Source organism: Amblyraja radiata, chromosome 47, assembly GCF_010909765.2.
Source record: "Amblyraja radiata isolate CabotCenter1 chromosome 47, sAmbRad1.1.pri, whole genome shotgun sequence".
Classification (NCBI taxonomy): Eukaryota; Metazoa; Chordata; class Chondrichthyes; order Rajiformes; family Rajidae; genus Amblyraja; species Amblyraja radiata.
Window position 1 is genome coordinate 1,073,523 of NC_046002.1, and position 23,648 is coordinate 1,097,170.

General features: G+C 52.9%; 3 protein-coding genes across 3 annotated transcripts; all 3 read left to right on the forward strand.

Moving 5' to 3' along the window:
• Positions 1-4,448: 4,448 nt before the first annotated feature.
• LOC116968883 (perforin-1-like) lies at positions 4,449-8,392 on the forward strand. The gene is made up of 4 exons (XM_033015863.1): positions 4,449-4,901; positions 5,006-5,302; positions 7,230-7,835; positions 7,877-8,392. The coding sequence occupies exons 1-4, from the start codon at positions 4,539-4,541 to the stop codon at positions 8,390-8,392; spliced, it is 1,782 nt and encodes a 593-aa protein (XP_032871754.1). The 5' UTR covers positions 4,449-4,538.
• Positions 8,393-10,978: 2,586 nt separating this feature from the next.
• LOC116968884 (perforin-1-like) lies at positions 10,979-16,018 on the forward strand. The gene is made up of 3 exons (XM_033015864.1): positions 10,979-11,680; positions 13,611-14,764; positions 15,614-16,018. Exons 1-3 carry the CDS (start codon positions 10,979-10,981, stop codon positions 15,936-15,938), a joined length of 2,181 nt encoding a protein of 726 aa, XP_032871755.1. The 3' UTR covers positions 15,939-16,018.
• A 2,467-nt stretch (positions 16,019-18,485) lies between these two features.
• Positions 18,486-22,387, forward strand: LOC116968885 (perforin-1-like). Its single transcript, XM_033015865.1, has 2 exons — positions 18,486-19,187; positions 21,118-22,387. Exons 1-2 carry the CDS (start codon positions 18,486-18,488, stop codon positions 22,273-22,275), a joined length of 1,860 nt encoding a protein of 619 aa, XP_032871756.1. The 3' UTR covers positions 22,276-22,387.
• Positions 22,388-23,648: the final 1,261 nt, after the last annotated feature.

Here is a 23,648-nt window from a genome sequence, read left to right on the forward strand (position 1 = left end):
CCCACATCTCTCTCCATCCCTATCTCTGCTTCTCTCCCCCCTCATCTCCCTCACTGCCTCTCATACTCATATCCTCCCCCCTCCTCTCACTCTCTCCCCCCTCCCTCTCCACTTTTCATTCCCCCATTTCTCTCTCCATCCTTGCGTTTTCTCTCTCCCTCCCTCTCTCTGTCACCCTCTGTCTCTCTAACACATCCCCTTCATGCCTCTTTGCTGCCTTTCCCACTCTCTTTCCACCACCTCCCCCCCCCCATTTTTCCTCCTCTTCTGCCCTCTTTCTCAATTTACTCCCCCCCCCTCTCTCTCTCTCTCTCTCTCTCTCTCTCTCTCTCTCTCCCCCCCTTTCTCCATTCCTCCCTTTCTCCACATCTCTTCTATCCCCCTCCCTTTTTCCTTCTCTCCTCTACTTTTCTTCACTTCCCCGCTCCCTCTCTCTAATTGTAATGAATTTGTAAACATACAAGGAATTTGATTTGCCACCAGTCATACAAAAAAGCAACATAACCACATAAACTCAAACATAGACTTAAACAGCCCCCACAGCGGCGTGTGAGAATCCCCAGGGCACACAGCATAAGTGGAGACCTAGGGCCACACACACACACACACACACACGCTCCTTCACCGTGAAGTGACCAGAGTTGTACCGACCGCTGTCACTCTCTCTGCCGTCCCTGTCCGAGCGAACAGTCGGAAAGCCGTCCACACTCACACCAGACTCCCGGATTCCTCATGGACCCATGTCCCCACAAACACCGAGATCACCGCACTCACGGCTCTCCCTCCGAGTCCCCACCAGCGCAGGCAGCATCTCCATCTTGTCCCCATTCCCCACTGTGATGGAAGGCAAATCACTTCTACCTTCTTTCCTGCGTTTGTCCCAATGGAAACTTCCACAGTCGGGGGCAATAGAAGCTCTCTCATTAGGGGGGGGGGGGGGGGGGGGGTGGGGGGGGAATTTGAAAGCTCCTGTGGAGCTCCCGTAGTCGGTCACTAACAAAGGGACCGCCAGCTCCACCATGTTAAAGCCACAGTGCAGTGGGAGAAACGATGGGGAAAGTCGCATCTCCGTGGAGGAAAGAGATAAAAAAGGTTTCCCCAACACCCACCCCCTCCTACATAATACAAAAACTAAAGATACACTAAAAACACACAAGTAAACACTGTAACAAAAGAAGCAACAGACTCTTGGTGGCCGGTGGCTCAGCGACAGAGTTGCTGCCTTACAGCGCTTGCAGCACCGGAGACCCGGGTCCCATCCCGACTACGGGCGCTGTCTGTACGGAGTTAGTACGTTTTCCCCGTGACCTGCGTGGGATTTCTCCGAGATCTCCAGTTTCCCCCCAAACTCCAAAGACGTGCAGGTTTGTAGGTTAATTGGCTTGGTAAATGTAAACATTGCCCCTCGTGTGTGTAGGATAGTGTTAGTGTGCGGGGATCGCTGGTCGGCGTGGACCCGGTGGGCTGAAGGGCTTGTTTCCGCACTGTATCTCAAAACTAAACTAAACTTAAACCAGGTATCAAAGTGTGTCAGATACACTGTCCCCTCAGACACTATAACCGGGTGTCACAGTGGATCAGACACACCGTCCACTCCCCCCCGGGACAGGATGCGACGGTGGGTCAGACACACCGTCCACTCCCCCCCCCCCCCCGGGGCAGGATGCGACGGTGGGTCAGACACACCGTCCCCTCAGACTCTATAACCGGGCGTCAGACACCCCCGTTCTCGCCCCCTCGGTAACCGGGAGCTACGATGCATTAAGCACACCATCCTCTCCCCCTCCAGGACTGGCCGTCACGGTGCGTTAGACATGCCACAGTTATATTACACTTTGGTGAGGCCACATTTATTTTGTTCAGAAGATAGACACAAAAAGCTGGAGTAACTCAGCGGGACAGGTAGCTTCTCTGGAGAGCAGGAATGGGTGACGTTTTGGGTCGAGACCCTTCTTCAGTCTAAAGGAGGGTCTCGACCCGAAACGTCACCCATTCCTTCTCAGCAAACACCACCTCCCAAGTACAAAACCATGCTGATTATCCCTTATCAGCCCATGCCCATCCAAAAGCCTTTATACAGGGCTGCCAACCTTGGGTGAGAGTTGGGAGTGAGAAATTGCGAGAGACCAAGCCCAAGGGAACGTAGCGACCGGGGTGGGGGGGGGGGACTTTGGTTGCACACCTAGTACTATTACAGACCTTGACTCTGGATGCACACTTGGACTTGCTCCTAGCCCCACTGCACTGACAATATATCTGGCCCACACATAAAGCCCCATATCTGACCCCCTGGACTTAAGCTATTATGTTCAAGTCCTCAGGTGCTTATCTAATGCGGTAATCTTTTATGGGGCACTTCACAGAACAAATTATGATAACAACATTTGCTATATCCATTGGCTTCCTTGTCATCTAACATGCTAGTTACTTTGTCAAAGAAGTCATCAATTGGTTGAACAAAATATCTCATCCATAAAATTATACTCACTCAGTCGTATAAGTATTCTGTTACCATTTCTTTTATTTTCCCTACAAACTGTCCTGAAGTCATTTTCACCCTCAATATTTTCAGTAATTTGCTGCCTTCCTCTCAGCTGGGACTTTTCCGAAATGCAAAGTCCAATAACTATATATTTAAGCAATATTATTCTATTAAATGTGATCTTGAGATTACATAATATTTTCTGTGGTATTCATAGTGCAACAATGATAAAAAGGTCTTTGTTTTGATTGCACCTACGAACGTGCATACATTATTATATTACAGTTAATATGTACCGAGGGCAAACTTTGTTCCAATGCTCCCCATTCCCAATTACTTTTACATTGAAGTGATTGAAATCCAAGTGAGGTTAAAAGCCATCATAAAAGTAAAACCTCCTGAATGGATGATATTCATTATGTGGTTGTGTGGGGTCAGTATCAGCACAATTATTGTCGTTGTGTCCTTGGGCAAGACACTTCACCCACCTTTGCCTGTGTGTGAATGTGTGTGAATGTGTGTGAGTGATTGGTGGTGGTCGGAAGGGCCGTAGGCGCAAGAATGGCAGCCACGCTTCCGTCAGTCTGCCCCAGGGCAGCTGTGGCTACAGAAGTAGCTTACCACCACCGAGTGTGACCTGAGGAGTGAATGAATAATGCGATGTAAAGCGCCTTGAGTATTAGAAAGGCGCTATATAAATCCCATCCATTATTATTATTATTAATTACTATATTAAACTTTTAATCTTCAGATGTCCTGGTTCAAGCTAAACTAAGACAAATACTAATCTCCTCACACATTGCCCTGCAAGTATCTCTGTCACTCCTTTAAAAAAGCCCCCTCTTTGAACAAGCTCTTAAATATCGCATCTGAATCAGTTTCCATCTGATTACACTGCTGGAGTATGTTCATCTACATGTATTAATAAAACAACGAGATTGGGGACATTTCTATTCAACCTGTCAAATGAATTTGGGGGGTGGGGGGGGTTAGAAATAGTCAGTGAGGCAACAAACATAATAGTTGAGTGGCAAATGACAATAGTGCTACCTTCCCAATATTTAACTGAGGAAATAATGGGTTATCGGGGCTGTATGTTGTGACAGACAGCCTGACACCTTGCATGTCATTTTAATATTACACTTGTCCCATCCCCCTGGATATTCCAGATTAATAAATTAAGGTTTTGTCAACTAATTACAAATCAGGCTAATTACAAATCAATAACATTAGCAACTCCGAAACACGAAGCGCTGAGCATTGGGATCCAGACATCACGGACAACTGGCCTCAGTTCCCCGCTCACATCTGGCAGTGCTCTCCGTCTGAACTAGGGGCCGCGGAGCGTTTTTTGAAAGTTGGGGAGGCTGAGCAATCACTGATCACTGGCCTTGGGTTATCTGGCGAGGGAGTGGAGCAACCGAGTGGGGAGAGGATGTGGAAAGGGGGATTGTCCCCCCTCCCAGGGTAGGGACCATTTGAAAGTTGATGTATTAAAATCATGTTTTAGTGCATTGTAGAAGTATGATTTCAATGTAGGATTTGTATGAAGTATTTTTAAGAGGTAACATTTCCACACAAAGGTTGGTGGGTGTAGGGAGCAGGTAAGAGCGTGAGAATTTGTCAAAATGCGTGATTCTCACGCTCAAAGCGTGAGAGTTGGCAGCCCTGTTGTAAAACCTATCCCTCAGAATACGCTCTAGTTCCAACTACAGATGTTAAGCTCACCGGCCTATAGTTCCAGGCATTTTCCCAGCAGCACGTCTTGAAAAGCGGCACAAATTTGCCACCCGCCAGTCTTCGGGCACCTCTCCTGTATTTAAGGACGATGTCAATTTCAAGCAGGATTCCCGCAATTTCCTCTCTTGTTTCCCACAATTTCCTCGGATATATCTGATCAGGCCCTGGAGATTTGTCCACCTCACATTCACACTCTACCCCCAGGCCCTAGGGTGCGTTACTCAGACTCTGCCCCTCTGGAATACGGTGCGCCATTCACACTCTTCCCCCCTTCTCTCTCTCTCTCTCTCTCAGCAGAGACCCCAAAGACGTGCCCATGGCTGCCCGCTGTTGGTGCCCACCCTTGCTGCTGATCTCCCTGCTGCTGCTGGCCCCTCGCGTGGCCTCCAGCGTGTGCGGGACAGGCACGGCCAAAGAGTGCAATGTGGCGACCCCGATGCCGGGGGTGGAGATGGTGGGCGAGGGCTTTGACGTGGTCCACATGCGTGGGACGGGCACCTGGGTGGTGGATACCCGGTCCTGGCAGCTGCCGGATGGGGGCTGCACACTGTGCCACAACGATCAGCTGGAGGGCAAGCGTCAGCGGCTGCCCCAAGCCGTGAAACACTGGCATTCGGCGACGGACTGTCGGCGTTACCTGTCCGGCCAGACCTTCAATTCCAGCGGGGGAGGTAAGCGCGTCGGAGAGCAGCGGGCTGGACAGCAGCTGGAGCTCCCACCCTGGACGTGGCGAACAAGGATATGTCTGCCGTGGTCTCTGCTGCCGGCTCGCTCTCCCAGCAGACCGAATTGCCCGGCGGGAAGGCCTCCAGCGCCGCTACAGTTTCAGCCGCCTGTCCTTCAGCTGCCGCTGTACAAGGCGCGGTTGGGGCCACCAGCCACCACAGCATCCGCACCTGGAGCAGCTCCTGCGCACCCTGCCCGTTACCGTGCACCAGCGAAGCCGACTTCCTCTACAGCAGCTTTCTGCGCACCTTCGGCACCCCCTATGTGGTGGCCGTAGACCTGGGTGGCGCCTACACTGACCTCACCGCCCTCCGCACCTGCCAGATCGCCCTCAACGGGCAAACCCTGGATGAGGTGAGTGCCGACCCTGACCCCAGACCATGAACCCCCGCCCTCGGCCGTGACCTCTGAATCACAACTGTTAACTCCAATCTTGTGTTCTCAGGACCTCTGACCTTGAACCTTGACCGCTGAACCTCAAACTTTAACTCAAAGATAACCCCTGACCTGGACTATGAACATCGACCTCTGTCCACGAAACATTGACTCCTGAACCCCCAACGCTTAACTACAAATTGACCTCTAACCCCGACCTCTGACCGCGAACCTCAACCTCTGACCATGAACTTGGAGCTGGTGTACAATTAATGACATAACCCTTAACAGCATTGATGTACAGAGGGATCTTGGGGGCCAAGTTTGTAACACCCTGAATGTGGCAACACAGGTAGATACAGTGGTAAAGAACTATAATATGTTTGCTTTCATAAGTCCGAGCCTTGAGCACAAGTCAGGAAATCATGATGCACTTTGGTCAGGCCATACTGAGAACATTGGGTGCAGTTCTGGTCACCCCATTACAGGAAGGATGTGGAGGCTTTGGAAAGAGTGCAGAGGAGGTTTACCAGAAATGATATGCGCCAAATGCTGGAATAACTCAACTGGTCGGGCAGCATCTCTGGGGAAAAAGAATAGGCGACTTTTTGAGTCGGATCCTTTGTTCAGAATGAAAGGAGAGGAAGTAGGGCCCAGAATAATGTTTGGATCAGTTGGTATTAGCTACAGGATGAGGTTGGACAACCTCGGATTATTTTCTCTGGATTCGCAGATGTTGTGGGAGACCTGGTGGAAGTATGAGAGGCATTAGATAGGGTAGACAGTCAGAGCCTTTACCCTACGATGGAAATATCAAATACCAGAGGACATAGCTTTGAAGTGAGATGAGCAACGTTTAAAGGAGATGTGTGGGTCAAGTTGTACGGATGTGGGGGGACTCCATTGAAACGTACAGAATAGTGAAAGGCCAGGATAGAGTGGATGTGGAGAGGATATTTCCACTAGTGGGAGAGTCATGAACTAGTGGTCACAGCCTCAGAATTAAAAGACGTTCTTTTAGGAAGGATATGATGAGGAATTTCTTCACTCAGAGGAGGTGAATCTGTGCCACAGAAGGCTGTGGAGGCCAAGTCAGTGGATATATTTAAGGCAGAGATAGATAGATTCTTTATTAGTACGGGTGCAGGAGATTATGGGGAGAAGGCAGGAGAATGAGGTTAGGAGGAAGAGGTAGATCAGCCATGATTGAATGTGGGCCCGAATGGCCTAATTCTGCTCCTATCACTTATGATCTTATTAAGTTTATTTTTACACAGAGGATGGTGGGCTCCTGGAACACGCTGCCAGGGGTGGTGGTGGAGGCAGATACGATAGTGGTGTTTAAGAGGCGTAACTTGGATAAGCACATGGCTATCAGGCAATAGAAAGATATGGATTGTGTGCAGGCAGAGAAGAGTTGGTCTTGGGATCTTGTTCAGCACAAACATTGTGGGCCGAAGGGCTTGTTCTTGTGCTTTATGACCCTTGACACAAACACATGACCCCTCCCGGACGGGCCCAATGACTGCAGACACCAATGGTAAATATTAACAACAGATCCCCGACCTTAAACCTGATCCCTCCCTCACTCTCCCACGGTGCTCCCTCAACCCCCTACCCTCCCTCCCCTGACGCTCCCTCACCCTCTCCACACTCCTCTCTTCTCCAATCGCTCCCTCATACCCGTCTTCCTCACCCCATCTCCCCCCCCCCCCCCATCTCCTTCATCCCCTGACCCTCCCTCACCCCCCCCCCCCCCCGTCTCTCTCCTTGTCATGTCACACAGCTTATTTATTTATTTACTTTTCTTTTACATCGGTTGGAAGCTGCGTACTAAATCTCGTTGCACTGACGTGCAATGACAATAAAAGATATTATTATTATTATTATTATTATTCACCCCCAGGTGAAAGACTGCCTGAAGTCGGAGGTGCTGAAGAAGATGACGGGCAAGGTGGACTCTGACACCAAGGTGGACTCTGACACCAAGGGGCCAAACTGCAACCAAGACCGCAGCAAGATGGAGGGCAAGCTGACCTTCCACCAGACCTACAGCGAACGCCTCACGGAGGTGACGGGCGGCAGCCCAGGCAGCATGGACAACCTCTTCAACCCCTCTTCCTCCTCTGACTCCTTCTACCTCTCCTCCAATTCCTCCCTCTCTACCTCCTCTGATTCCTCCCCCTCCTCCTCCTCCTCCATCTCCAACCCCCCCTCCAAAGACTCCTTACCTTCCTCCAACTTCGTCTTTACTTCCGATGACTCTTCTGACCCAGACTCTCCCTCCAACTCCAAACATTCCTCCATCTCCTCCTCCTCCAACTCCCTACCTTCCTCTGACACCGACTCCTCTTCCCCCGGCGGCTCTTCGGCCTACACCTCCTGGCTAGCCTCGCTGCCCGCGCACCCTGGGGTGCTGCGCCGCACCCTGGAGCCGCTCCACCTGCTCCTGCCCTCCAAAGACCCGCGGCGGGATCTGCTGAAGGCGGCCATCGCCCGCCACCTCCTGCAGGCGGGAGGGGAGGCGATGAAGAATCAATGCCCCGGGTCGGGACCGAGCCGTGCCCGGCGGGCGGCCGCACTGACCCGAGTAGGCCCTGCAGCTGCCGTTGCCAGGGGCAACCGGGGTTGAGCGCCGCCTGCTGCCCCCTCCGGCGGCGCTGGGGGACGCTGCAGGTGGAGGTCCAGCGGGCTCGCGGGCTGTGGGGCGACTGGTTGTCGCAGACCGACGCCTATGTGCGCCTGCGCGTGGGGGCCGGCGGGAGGCGGGGCCGACATCGCCACCGGGTCCACCGACGTCATTTCGGACACAACCCCGTGTGGAACGTCACCCTGCACCTGGGCCAGGTGAGTCTGGCCGCCAGCGACACCGAGCTCACCGTCGAGGTGTGGGACAGCAACAGCTTCTGGGCCGACGCGCTGCTCGGCTCGTGCCAGGTGCACCTGTCCTCCGGCCACCGCGACCACGTGTGTAGCCTGAAGCACGGTAGCCTCAACTACTCGCACACCCTCACCTGTGGCCCACACCTGGGCGGCGACCTGTGCCAGGAGTACATGCCCGGCAGATGAGCCCCTACCCGCCTCGCTCTGCCCCCGCATCCTCCCCTCCCTCACCTGCAGCCCGCACCTGTGCCAGGAGTACATGCTCGGGAGATGAAAACCTCCCTCCCTCCTCGCTCTCCCCCCGCATCCTCCCCTCCCTCATCCCCACATCACCCCTCACTTCCCCCACTCCTCACCATCCACCCCTGACCGTCCCCATCCTCTTATCCCCTCCCTCCCCCTCCACTCACCTGCAGCCCGCACATGCGCGGTGACCTGTGCCAGAGGTACATACCCAGGAGATGACACCCTACCAACCCTCACCCTCCCCTCCCTCGTCACGTCTCGTCCTCCCCTCCCTCTCTCCCTTCCATTCCTCCCTCACCTCCCCCCTCCCCTCATGTTCCCTCCCTAGTCATCCCCTCCCTCGTTCTCCCCTCATGCTTCCCTCCCCATCCCTCCCCCCTCATTCTCCCCATCCCTCCCCCCCTCATTCTCCCCTCCCCCTTATCTTCCCTTCCTTAACTCCCTCTCTCATCTTTCCCTCCCCCTCTTCCCGTGAATCTTCCTCTTCGCCCCCCCACCCCCACCCCCAATGCTTCTCAATGCTAAATATTGCAACAGTTTTTAATCCTGCTTGTGATTAAATAAAATCATTGTTACGCTGAGAGACGGCCTGAACTTTATTGACCCGTGTATGACTGAGGGTGAATGCACAGAGTATTTTACGCATAGCAGGAGAATTGAGAACCTGAGAGGCAAATGGAGGGGGCTAATGCATGAAAGATTGGGGGTGATGGGGAACGGGCACAGAGGTACCTGGGTCAGGCAGAGTGTTGCTATGTTGTGGCCAACTCTCTCCAGCTGAGGGTTAAGGCCAACACTGAGCAACTGGGAATTTATTATTGTTGGGGGCCTGTGATGGAACGATGCAGTAGTTTAGTTTAGAGATTCAGCGCAGAAACTGGCCCTTCGGCCCACCCTGTACGTGCCGACCAGTGATCAACCCGTACACTACCACTATCCTACGCACACTAGGGACAATTGTATAATGTTCACCTAGTCAGTTAGGCTACAAACCTGTACGCCTTTGGAGTGTGGTAGGAACCTGGAGAAAACCCATGCAGGTCACGGAGAAAACGTGCAAACTCCGTACAGACAGCACCCGTAGTCAGGATTGGACCTGGGTTTCTGGCACTGTGAGGCAGCAACTCTACTGCTGCACCACCGTGCCTTCCTAACTTCCAGAACCTGAATGTAGACATAAAAAGCTGGAGTAACTCAGCGGGTCAGCAAGCATCTCTGGAGAGAAGGAATAAGTGACATTTTGGATCAGACTGAGGGTCAGGGGAGTGGGAAACTATGAAAAGGTACAGAACAGATCAGAGCTGTCAATGATGACCAAGAAAAGGTGGAGCCCACAATGGTCCATTGTTGGCTGGGGATAAGGTGATAATGAAGGGATGCGAACAGTGAAATTCATGACTCGTTATCACCTTCCTCACAGCCAACAATAGACCCTTGTGGGCTCCACCTTTCCTTGGCCATTGTTGCTGACTTTGATTCGTCCTTTTGCACATCTTTCATGCATTTTTTCTATGTTCCTTTTCATATCCCTCGTTTCCCTCTCCCCTGACTCTCTCAGTCTGAAGAAAGGTCACGTATTCCTTCTCTCCAGAGATGCTGCCTGTCTCGCTGAGTTACTCCAGCATTTTGTGTCTATCTTCGGTCTAAAGCTGATCACCCTAGCGACATGAACATTGGCTTCTCTAACTTATTTACTTACTTCTTAGTCCAGATAAAGAGCATATATTACATAGAATAAATTGTATACAGAAGCACAGTAAATTACATACAAAAGCACAACACATGGTTTAAGATCAAGAATTAAAAAAATCAGTGTCCTACAACGAGACGACGATGCCAATGTCTCCGCAGCTGGGATTGGTAGCATGTAGTGCTAAACCTTATGTTTGATAAGGTCAAGATTATTTCATTCTCAGTCATTAATCCGGCAAATAAATGTATACTGTATAAATGTATAAACGAGTATACCCACCTTATTAACACTAATTGAGGAATTCGGCTCTTTTTCAGGATATAGAATAAATTGGAATAAAAGCGAAATTATGTCTTTAAAACCACAGGATTCGAGACACTTACTAAAATTCCCCGTCAAAATTGTAACAGAAAAATTCAAGTATCTGGGTATTCAAATTACGAGAAGACACAAATCATTATTCAGTGCCAATTTTATACCACTATTAAATAAACTGAATGATATGATTAAATTTTGGAAAGCACTTCCGCTCTCATTGATAGGTAGAATTAACGCTATAAAAATGACTTTCTTACCACAATTAATATATTTGTTTCAAGCGATCCCAATATATATTCCAAAATATTTTTTCAAAAAACTAGATTCCACTATCACTAATTTTATATGGGATTACAGAACACATAGAATTCAACTAAAGCATTTGTGCAAATCTAAAGAAGTTGGGGGTTTATCATTACCTAACTTTATGTATTACTACTGGGCAGTGCATATTAAGAACATAATGTACTGGCTGGATAGTTCCACTCAGCAGTTGGAGTGGATAAGAATGGAGAATGGCCTCCAGCGTGTGCGGGACAGGTACGGCCAAAGAGTGCAATGTGGCGACCCCGATGCCGGGGGTGGAGATGGTGGGCGAGGGCTTTGACGTGGTCCACATGCGTGGGACGGGCACCTGGGTGGTGGATACCCGGTCCTGGCAGCTGCCGGATGGGGGCTGCACACTGTGCCACAACGATCAGCTGGAGGGCAAGCGTCAGCGGCTGCCCCAAGCCGTGAAACACTGGCATTCGGCGACGGACTGTCGGCGTTACCTGTCCGGCCAGACCTTCAATTCAGCGGGGGAGGTAAGCGCGTCGGAGAGCAGCGGGCTGGACAGCAGCTGGAGCTCCCACCTGGACGTGGCGAACAAGGATATGTCTGCCGTGGTCTCTGCTGCCGGCTCGCTCTCCCAGCAGACCGAATTTGCCCGGCAGAAGGCCTCCAGCGACCGCTACAGTTTCAGCCGCCTGTCCTTCAGCTGCCGCCTATACAAGGCGCGGTTGGGCCACCAGCCACCACTGCATCCGCACCTGGAGCAGCTCCTGCGCACCCTGCCCAGTACCGGTGGCACCAGCGAAGCCGACTTCCTCTACAGCAGCTTTCTGCGCACCTTCGGCACCCACTATGTGGTGGCCGTAGACCTGGGTGGCGCCTACACTGACCTCACCGCCCTCCGCACCTGCCAGATCGCCCTCAACGGGCAAACCCTGGATGAGGTGAGTGCCGACCCTGACCCCAGACCATGAACCCCCGCCCTCGGCCGTGACCTCTGAATCACAACTGTTAACTCCAATCTTGTGTTCTCAGGACCTCTGACCTTGAACCTTGACCGCTGAACCTCAAACTTTAACTCAAAGATAACCCCTGACCTGGACTATGAACATCGACCTCTGTCCACGAAACATTGACTCCTGAACCCCCAACGCTTAACTACAAATTGACCTCTAACCCCGACCTCTGACCGCGAACCCCAACCTCTGACCATGAACTTGGAGCTGGTGTACAATTAATGACATAACCCTTAACAGCATTGATGTACAGAGGGATCTTGGGGGCCAAGTCTGTAACACCCTGAAAGTGGCAACACAGGTAGATAGAGTGGTAAAGAACTATAATATGTTTGCTTTCATAAGTCCGAGCCTTGAGCACAAGTCAGGAAACCATGATGCACTTTGGTCAGGCCATACTGAGAACATTGGGTGCAGTTCTGGTCACCCCATTACAGGAAGGATGTGGAGGCTTTGGAAAGAGTGCAGAGGAGGTTTACCAGAAATGATATGCGCCAAATGCTGGAATAACTCAACTGGTCGGGCAGCATCTCTGGGGAAAAAGAATAGGCGACTTTTTGAGTCGGATCCTTTGTTCAGAATGAAAGGAGAGGAAGTAGGGCCCAGAATAATGTTTGGATCAGTTGGTATTAGCTACAGGATGAGGTTGGACAACCTCGGATTATTTTCTCTGGATTCGCAGATGTTGTGGGAGACCTGGTGGAAGTATGAGAGGCATTAGATAGGGTAGACAGTCAGAGCCTTTACCCTACGATGGAAATATCAAATACCAGAGGACATAGCTTTGAAGTGAGATGAGCAACGTTTAAAGGAGATGTGTGGGTCAAGTTGTACGGATGTGGGGGGACTCCATTGAAACGTACAGAATAGTGAAAGGCCAGGATAGAGTGGATGTGGAGAGGATATTTCCACTAGTGGGAGAGTCATGAACTAGTGGTCACAGCCTCAGAATTAAAAGACGTTCTTTTAGGAAGGATATGATGAGGAATTTCTTCACTCAGAGGAGGTGAATCTGTGCCACAGAAGGCTGTGGAGGCCAAGTCAGTGGATATATTTAAGGCAGAGATAGATAGATTCTTTATTAGTACGGGTGCAGGAGATTATGGGGAGAAGGCAGGAGAATGAGGTTAGGAGGAAGAGGTAGATCAGCCATGATTGAATGTGGGGCCGAATGACCTAATTCTGCTCCTATCACTTATGATCTTATTAAGTTTATTTTTACACAGAGGATGGTGGGTGCCTGGAATGCGCTTCCAGGGGTGGTGGTGGAGGCAGATACGATAGTGGTGTTTAAGAGGCGTAACTTGGATAAGCACATGGCTATCAGGCAATAGAAAGATATGGATTGTGTGCAGGCAGAGAAGAGTTGGTCTTGGGATCTTGTTCAGCACAAACATTGTGGGCCGAAGGGCTTGTTCTTGTGCTTTATGACCCTTGACACAAACACATGACCCCTCCCGGACTGGCCCAATGACTGCAGACACCAATGGTAAATATTAACAACAGATCCCCGACCTTAAACCTGATCCCTCCCTCACTCTCCCACGGTGCTCCCTCAACCCCCTACCCTCCCTCCCCTGACGCTCCCTCACCCTCTCCACACTCCTCTCTTCTCCAATCGCTCCCTCATACCCGTCTTCCTCACCCCATCTCCCCCCCCCCCCCCCATCTCCTTCATCCCCTGACCCTCCCTCACCCCCCCCCCCCCCCGTCTCTCTCCTTGGTCATGTCACACAGCTTATTTATTTATTTTACTTTTCTTTTACATCGGTTGGAAGCTGCGTACTAAATCTCGTTGCACTGACGTGCAATGACAATAAAAGATATTATTATTATTATTATTATTATTCACCCCCAGGTGAAAGACTGCCTGAAGTCGGAGGTGCTGAAGAAGATGACGGGCAAGGTGGACTCTGACACCAAGGTGGACTCTGACACCAAGGGGCCAAACTGCAACCAAGACCGCAGCAAGATGGAGGGCAAGCTGACCTTCCACCAGACCTACAGCGAACGCCTCACGGAGGTGACGGGCGGCAGCCCAGGCAGCATGGACAACCTCTTCAACCCCTCTTCCTCCTCTGACTCCTTCTACCTCTCCTCCAATTCCTCCCTCTCTACCTCCTCTGATTCCTCCCCCTCCTCCATCTCCAACCCCCCCTCCAAAGACTCCTTATCTTCCTCCAACTTCGTCTTTACCTCCGATGACTCTTCTGACCCAGACTCTCCCTCCAACTCCAAACATTCCTCCATCTCCTCCTCCTCCAACTCCCTACCTTCCTCTGACACCGACTCCTCTTCCCCCGGCGGCTCTTCGGCCTACACCTCCTGGTTAGCCTCGCTGCCCGCGCACCCTGGGGTGCTGCGCCGCACCCTGGAGCCGCTCCACCTGCTCCTGCCCTCCAAAGACCCGCGGCGGGATCTGCTGAAGGCGGCCATCGCCCGCCACCTCCTGCAGGCGGGAGGGGAGGCGATGAAGAATCAATGCCCCGGGGTCGGGACCGAGCCGTGCCCGGCGGGCGGCCGCACTGACCCGAGTAGGCCCTGCAGCTGCCGTTGCCAGGGGCAACCGGGGTTGAGCGCCGCCTGCTGCCCCCTCCGGCGGCGCTGGGGGACGCTGCAGGTGGAGGTCCAGCGGGCTCGCGGGCTGTGGGGCGACTGGTTGTCGCAGACCGACGCCTATGTGCGCCTGCGCGTGGGGCCGGCGGGAGGCGGGGCCGACATCGCCACCGGGTCCACCGACGTCATTTCGGACAACAACCCCGTGTGGAACGTCACCCTGCACCTGGGCCAGGTGAGTCTGGCCGCCAGCGACACCGAGCTCACCGTCGAGGTGTGGGACAGCAACAGCTTCTGGGCCGACGCGCTGCTCGGCTCGTGCCAGGTGCACCTGTCCTCCGGCCACCGCGACCACGTGTGTAGCCTGAAGCACGGTAGCCTCAACTACTCGCACACCCTCACCTGTGGCCCACACCTGGGCGGCGACCTGTGCCAGGAGTACATGCCCGGCAGATGAGCCCCTACCCGCCTCGCTCTGCCCCCGCATCCTCCCCTCCCTCACCTGCAGCCCGCACCTGTGCCAGGAGTACATGCTCGGGAGATGAAAACCTCCCTCCCTCCTCGCTCTCCCCCCGCATCCTCCCCTCCCTCATCCCCACATCACCCCTCACTTCCCCCACTCCTCACCATCCACCCCTGACCGTCCCCATCCTCTTATCCCCTCCCTCCCCCTCCACTCACCTGCAGCCCGCACATGCGCGGTGACCTGTGCCAGAGGTACATACCCAGGAGATGACACCCTACCAACCCTCACCCTCCCCGCCCTCGTCACGTCTCGTCCTCCCCTCCCTCTCTCCCTTCCATTCCTCCCTCACCTCCCCCCTCCCCTCATGTTCCCTCCCTAGTCATCCCCTCCCTCGTTCTCCCCTCATGCTTCCCTCCCCATCCCTCCCCCCTCATTCTCCCCATCCCTCCCCCCTCATTCTCCCCTCCCCCTTATCTTCCCTTCCTTAACTCCCTCTCTCATCTTTCCCTCCCCCTCTTCCCGTGAATCTTCCTCTTCGCCCCCCCACCCCCACCCCCAATGCTTCTCAATGCTAAATATTGCAACTGTTTTTAATCCTGCTTGTGATTAAATAAAATCATTGTTACGCTGAGAGACGGCCTGAACTTTATTGACCCGTGTATGACTGAGGGTGAATGCACAGAGTATTTTACGCATAGCAGGAGAATTGAGAACCTGAGAGGCAAATGGAGGGGGCTAATGCATGAAAGATTGGGGGTGATGGGGAACGGGCACAGAGGTACCTGGGTCAGGCAGAGTGTTGCTATGTTGTGGCCAACTCTCTCCAGCTGAGGGTTAAGGCCAACACTGAGCAACTGGGAATTTCTGGACATCGCCACCGGGTCCACCGACGTCATTTCGGACAACAACCCCGTGTGGAACGTCACCCTGGACCTGGGCCAGGTGAGTCTGGCCGCCAGCAACACCGAGCTCACCGTCGAGGTGTGGGACAGCAACAGCTTCTGGGCCGACGCGCTGCTCGGCTCGTGCCAGGTGCACCTGTCCTCCGGCCACCGCGACCACGTGTGTGACCTGAAGCACGGTAGCCTCACCTACTCGCTCACCCTCACCTGTGGCCCACACCTGGGCGGCGACCTGTGCCAGGAGTACATGCCCGGCAGATGAGGCCCTACCCGCCTCGCTCTGCCCCCGCATCCTCCCCTCCCTCACCTGCAGCCCGCACCTGTGCCAGGAGTACATGCTCTGGAGATGAGACCCTCCCTCCCTCCTCGCTGTCCCCCCGCATCCTCCCCACATCACCCCTCACTTCCCCCCCCCCCCCCCACTCCTCACCCTCCCCCCCCTGACCGTCCCCTCCCCACCCACTTTATCCCCTCCCTCCCCCTCCACTCACCTGCAGCCCGCGGTGACCTGTGCCAGAGGTACATACCCAGGAGATGACACCCTACCAACCCCCTCACCCTCCCCTCCCTCGTCTCGTCTCGTCCTCCCCTCCCTCCCTCTCTCCCTTCCATTCCTCCCCCCTCCCCTCATGTTCCCTCCCTAGTCATCCCCTCCCCTCGTTCTCCCCCTCATGCTTCCCTCCCCCCACATTCTCCCCTCCCCCTTATCTTCCCTTCCTTAACTCCCTCTCTCATCTTTCCCTCCCCCTCTTCCCGTGAATCTTCCTCTTCGCCCCCCCACCCCCACCCCCAATGCTTCTCAATGCTAAATATTGCAACTGTTTTTAATCCTGCTTGTGATTAAATAAAATCATTGTTACGCTGAGAGACGGCCTGAACTTTATTGACCCGTGTATGACTGAGGGTGAATGCACAGAGTATTTTACGCATAGCAGGAGAATTGAGAACCTGAGAGGCAAATGGAGGGGGCTAATGCATGAAAGATTGGGGGTGATGGGGAACGGGCACAGAGGTACCTGGGTCAGGCAGAGTGTTGCTATGTTGTGGCCAACTCTCTCCAGCTGAGGGTTAAGGCCAACACTGAGCAACTGGGAATTTATTATTGTTGGGGCCTGTGATGGAACGATGCAGTAGTTTAGTTTAGAGATTCAGCGCAGAAACTGGCCCTTCGGCCCACCCTGTACGTGCCGACCATTGATCAACCCGTACACTACCACTATCCTACGCACACTAGGGACAATTGTATAATGTTCACCTAGTCAGTTAGGCTACAAACCTGTACGCCTTTGGAGTGTGGTAGGAACCTGGAGAAAACCCATGCAGGTCACGGAGAAAACGTGCAAACTCCGTACAGACAGCACCCGTAGTCAGGATTGGACCTGGGTTTCTGGCACTGTGAGGCAGCAACTCTACTGCTGCACCACCGTGCCTTCCTAACCTCCAGAACCTGAATGTAGACATAAAAAGCTGGAGTAACTCAGCGGGTCAGCAAGCATCTCTGGAGAGAAGGAATAAGTGACATTTTGGATCAGACTGAGGGTCAGGGGAGTGGGAAACTATGAAAAGGTACAGAACAGATCAGAGCTGTCAATGATGACCAAGAAAAGGTGGAGCCCACAATGGTCCATTGTTGGCTGGGGATAAGGTGATAATGAAGGGATGCGAACAGTGAAATTCATGACTCGTTATCACCTTCCTCACAGCCAACAATAGACCCTTGTGGGCTCCACCTTTCCTTGGCCATTGTTGCTGACTTTGATTCGTCCTTTTGCACATCTTTCATGCATTTTTTCTATGTTCCTTTTCATATCCCTCGTTTCCCTCTCCCCTGACTATCTCAGTCTGAAGAAAGGTCACGTATTCCTTCTCTCCAGAGATGCTGCCTGTCTCGCTGAGTTACTCCAGCATTTTGTGTCTATCTTCGGTCTAAAGCTGATCACCCTTGCGACATGAACATTGGCTTCTCTAACTTATTTACTTACTTCTTAGTCCAGATAAAGAGCATATATTACATAGAATAAATTGTATACAGAAGCACAGTAAATTACATACAAAAGCACAACACATGGTTTAAGATCAAGAATTAAAAAAATCAGTGTCCTACAACGAGACGACGATGCCAATGTCTCCGCAGCTGGGATTGGTAGCATGTAGTGCTAAACCTTATGTTTGATAAGGTCAAGATTATTTCATTCTCAGTCATTAATCCGGCAAATAAATGTATACTGTATAAATGTATAAACGAGTATACCCACCTTATTAACACTAATTGAGGAATTCGGCTCTTTTTCAGGATATAGAATAAATTGGAATAAAAGCGAAATTATGTCTTTAAAACCACAGGATTCGAGACACTTACTAAAATTCCCCGTCAAAATTGTAACAGAAAAATTCAAGTATCTGGGTATTCAAATTACGAGAAGACACAAATCATTATTCAGTGCCAATTTTATACCACTATTAAATAAACTGAATGATATGATTAAATTTTGGAAAGCACTTCCGCTCTCATTGATAGGTAGAATTAACGCTATAAAAATGACTTTCTTACCACAATTAATATATTTGTTTCAAGCGATCCCAATATATATTCCAAAATATTTTTTCAAAAAACTAGATTCCACTATCACTAATTTTATATGGGATTACAGAACACATAGAATTCAACTAAAGCATTTGTGCAAATCTAAAGAAGTTGGGGGTTTATCATTACCTAACTTTATGTATTACTACTGGGCAGTGCATATTAAGAACATAATGTACTGGCTGGATAGTTCCACTCAGCAGTTGGAGTGGATAAGAATGGAGAATGGCCTCCAGCGTGTGCGGGACAGGTACGGCCAAAGAGTGCAATGTGGCGACCCCGATGCCGGGGGTGGAGATGGTGGGCGAGGGCTTTGACGTGGTCCACATGCGTGGGACGGGCACCTGGGTGGTGGATACCCGGTCCTGGCAGCTGCCGGATGGGGGCTGCACACTGTGCCACAACGATCAGCTGGAGGGCAAGCGTCAGCGGCTGCCCCAAGCCGTGAAACACTGGCATTCGGCGACGGACTGTCGGCGTTACCTGTCCGGCCAGACCTTCAATTCAGCGGGGGAGGTAAGCGCGTCGGAGAGCAGCGGGCTGGACAGCAGCTGGAGCTCCCACCTGGACGTGGCGAACAAGGATATGTCTGCCGTGGTCTCTGCTGCCGGCTCGCTCTCCCAGCAGACCGAATTTGCCCGGCAGAAGGCCTCCAGCGACCGCTACAGTTTCAGCCGCCTGTCCTTCAGCTGCCGCCTATACAAGGCGCGGTTGGGCCACCAGCCACCACTGCATCCGCACCTGGAGCAGCTCCTGCGCACCCTGCCCAGTACCGGTGGCACCAGCGAAGCCGACTTCCTCTACAGCAGCTTTCTGCGCACCTTCGGCACCCACTATGTGGTGGCCGTAGACCTGGGTGGCGCCTACACTGACCTCACCGCCCTCCGCACCTGCCAGATCGCCCTCAACGGGCAAACCCTGGATGAGGTGAGTGCCGACCCTGACCCCAGACCATGAACCCCCGCCCTCGGCCGTGACCTCTGAATCACAACTGTTAACTCCAATCTTGTGTTCTCAGGACCTCTGACCTTGAACCTTGACCGCTGAACCTCAAACTTTAACTCAAAGATAACCCCTGACCTGGACTATGAACATCGACCTCTGTCCACGAAACATTGACTCCTGAACCCCCAACGCTTAACTACAAATTGACCTCTAACCCCGACCTCTGACCGCGAACCCCAACCTCTGACCATGAACTTGGAGCTGGTGTACAATTAATGACATAACCCTTAACAGCATTGATGTACAGAGGGATCTTGGGGGCCAAGTCTGTAACACCCTGAAAGTGGCAACACAGGTAGATAGAGTGGTAAAGAACTATAATATGTTTGCTTTCATAAGTCCGAGCCTTGAGCACAAGTCAGGAAACCATGATGCACTTTGGTCAGGCCATACTGAGAACATTGGGTGCAGTTCTGGTCACCCCATTACAGGAAGGATGTGGAGGCTTTGGAAAGAGTGCAGAGGAGGTTTACCAGAAATGATATGCGCCAAATGCTGGAATAACTCAACTGGTCGGGCAGCATCTCTGGGGAAAAAGAATAGGCGACTTTTTGAGTCGGATCCTTTGTTCAGAATGAAAGGAGAGGAAGTAGGGCCCAGAATAATGTTTGGATCAGTTGGTATTAGCTACAGGATGAGGTTGGACAACCTCGGATTATTTTCTCTGGATTCGCAGATGTTGTGGGAGACCTGGTGGAAGTATGAGAGGCATTAGATAGGGTAGACAGTCAGAGCCTTTACCCTACGATGGAAATATCAAATACCAGAGGACATAGCTTTGAAGTGAGATGAGCAACGTTTAAAGGAGATGTGTGGGTCAAGTTGTACGGATGTGGGGGGACTCCATTGAAACGTACAGAATAGTGAAAGGCCAGGATAGAGTGGATGTGGAGAGGATATTTCCACTAGTGGGAGAGTCATGAACTAGTGGTCACAGCCTCAGAATTAAAAGACGTTCTTTTAGGAAGGATATGATGAGGAATTTCTTCACTCAGAGGAGGTGAATCTGTGCCACAGAAGGCTGTGGAGGCCAAGTCAGTGGATATATTTAAGGCAGAGATAGATAGATTCTTTATTAGTACGGGTGCAGGAGATTATGGGGAGAAGGCAGGAGAATGAGGTTAGGAGGAAGAGGTAGATCAGCCATGATTGAATGTGGGGCCGAATGACCTAATTCTGCTCCTATCACTTATGATCTTATTAAGTTTATTTTTACACAGAGGATGGTGGGTGCCTGGAATGCGCTTCCAGGGGTGGTGGTGGAGGCAGATACGATAGTGGTGTTTAAGAGGCGTAACTTGGATAAGCACATGGCTATCAGGCAATAGAAAGATATGGATTGTGTGCAGGCAGAGAAGAGTTGGTCTTGGGATCTTGTTCAGCACAAACATTGTGGGCCGAAGGGCTTGTTCTTGTGCTTTATGACCCTTGACACAAACACATGACCCCTCCCGGACTGGCCCAATGACTGCAGACACCAATGGTAAATATTAACAACAGATCCCCGACCTTAAACCTGACCCCTCCCTCACTCTCCCACGGTGCTCCCTCAACCCCCTACCCTCCCTCCCCTGACGCTCCCTCACCCTCACCCTCTCCACACTCCTCTCTTCCCCAATCGCTCCCTCATACCCGTCTTCCTCACCCCTTCTTCCCCCCCCCCCCCCGCTCCTTCATCCCCTGACCCTCCCTCACCCCCCCGTCTCTCTCCTTGGTCATGTCACACAGCTTATTTATTTATTTTACTTTTCTTTTACATCGGTTGGAAGCTGCATACTAAATCTCGTTGCACTGACGTGCAATGACAATAAAAGATATTATTATTATTATTATTATTATTATTCACCCCCAGGTGAAAGACTGCCTGAAGTCGGAGGTGCTGAAGAAGATGACGGGCAAGGTGGACTCTGACACCAAGGTGGACTCTGACACCAAGGGGCCAAACTGCAACCAAGACCGCAGCAAGATGGAGGGCAAGCTGACCTTCCACCAGACCTACAGCGAACGCCTCACGGAGGTGACGGGCGGCAGCCCAGGCAGCATGGACAACCTCTTCAACCCCTCTTCCTCCTCTGACTCCTTCTACCTCTCCTCCAATTCCTCCCTCTCTACCTCCTCTGATTCCTCCCCCTCCTCCATCTCCAACCCCCCCTCCAAAGACTCCTTACCTTCCTCCAACTTCGTCTTTACCTCCGATGACTCTTCTGACCCAGACTCTCCCTCCAACTCCAAACATTCCTCCATCTCCTCCTCCTCCTCCAACTCCCTACCTTCCTCTGACACCGACTCCTCTTCCCCCGGCGGCTCTTCGGCCTACACCTCCTGGCTAGCCTCGCTGCCCGCGCACCCTGGGGTGCTGCGCCGCACCCTGGAGCCGCTCCACCTGCTCCTGCCCTCCAAAGACCCGCGGCGGGATCTGCTGAAGGCGGCCATCGCCCGCCACCTCCTGCAGGCGGGAGGGGAGGCGATGAAGAATCAATGCCCCGGGGTCGGGACCGAGCCGTGCCCGGCGGGCGGCCGCACTGACCCGAGTAGGCCCTGCAGCTGCCGTTGCCAGGGGCAACCGGGGTTGAGCGCCGCCTGCTGCCCCCTCCGGCGGCGCTGGGGGACGCTGCAGGTGGAGGTCCAGCGGGCTCGCGGGCTGTGGGGCGACTGGTTGTCGCAGACCGACGCCTATGTGCGCCTGCGCGTGGGGCCGGCGGGAGGCGGGGCCGACATCGCCGCCGCGTCCACCGACGTCATTTCGGACAACAACCCCGTGTGGAACGTCACCCTGGACCTGGGCCAGGTGAGTCTGGCCGCCAGCGACACCGAGCTCACCGTCGAGGTGTGGGACAGCAACAGCTTCTGGGCCGACGCGCTGCTCGGCTCGTGCCAGGTGCACCTGTCCTCCGGCCACCGCGACCACGTGTGTGACCTGAAGCACGGTAGCCTCACCTACTCGCACACCCTCACCTGTGGCCCACACCTGGGCGGCGACCTGTGCCAGGAGTACATGCCCGGCAGATGAGGCCCTACCCGCCTCGCTCTGCCCCCGCATCCTCCCCTCCCTCACCTGCAGCCCGCACCTGTGCCAGGAGTACATGCTCGGGAGATGAGACCCTCCCTCCCTCCTCGCTCTCCCCCCGCATCCTCCCCACATCACCCCTCACTTCCCCCCCCCCCCACTCCTCACCCTCCCCCCCCTGACCGTCCCCTCCCCACCCACTTTATCCCCTCCCTCCCCCTCCACTCACCTGCAGCCCGCGGTGACCTGTGCCAGAGGTACATACCCAGGAGATGACACCCTACCAACCCCCTCACCCTCCCCTCCCTCGTCTCGTCTCGTCCTCCCCTCCCTCCCTCTCTCCCTTCCATTCCTCCCCCCTCCCCTCATGTTCCCTCCCTAGTCATCCCCTCCCTCGTTCTCCCCTCATGCTTCCCTCCCCCCACATTCTCCCCTCCCCCTTATCTTCCCTTCCTTAACTCCCTCTCTCATCTTTCCCTCCCCCTCTTCCCGTGAATCTTCCTCTTCGCCCCCCCACCCCCACCCCCAATGCTTCTCAATGCTAAATATTGCAACTGTTTTTAATCCTGCTTGTGATTAAATAAAATCATTGTTACGCTGAGAGACGGCCTGAACTTTATTGACCCGTGTATGACTGAGGGTGAATGCACAGAGTATTTTACGCATAGCAGGAGAATTGAGAACCTGAGAGGCAAATGGTTGGGGCTAATGCATGAAAGATTGGGGGTGATGGGGAATGGGCACAGAGGTACCTGGGTCAGGCAGAGTGTTGCTATGTTGTGGCCAACTCTCTCCAGCTGAGGGTTAAGGCCAACACTGAGCAACTGGGAATTTATTATTGCTGGGGCCTGTGATGGAACGATGCAGTAGTTTAGTTTAGAGATTCAGCGCAGAAACTGGCCCTTCGGCCCACCGTGTACGTGCCGACCAGTGATCACCCTGTACACTACCACTATCCTACGCACACTAGGGACAATTGTATAATGTTCACCTAGTCAGTTAGGCTACAAACCTGTACGCCTTTGGAGTGTGGTAGGAACCTGGAGAAAACCCATGCAGGTCACGGAGAAAACGTGCAAACTCCGTACAGACAGCACCCGTAGTCAGGATCGGACCTGGGTCTCTGGCACTGTGAGGCAGCAACTCTACTGCTGCACCACCGTGCCTTCCTAACCTCCAGAACCTGAATGTAGGCATAAAAAGCTGGAGTTACTCAGCGGGTCAGCAAGCATCTCTGGAGAGAAGGAATAAGTGACATTTAAGATCAGACTGAGGGTCAGGGGAGTTTGAAACTATGAAAAGGTACAGAACAGATCAGAGCTGTCAATGATGACCAAGGAAAGGTGGAGCCCACAATGGTCCATTGTTGGCTGGGG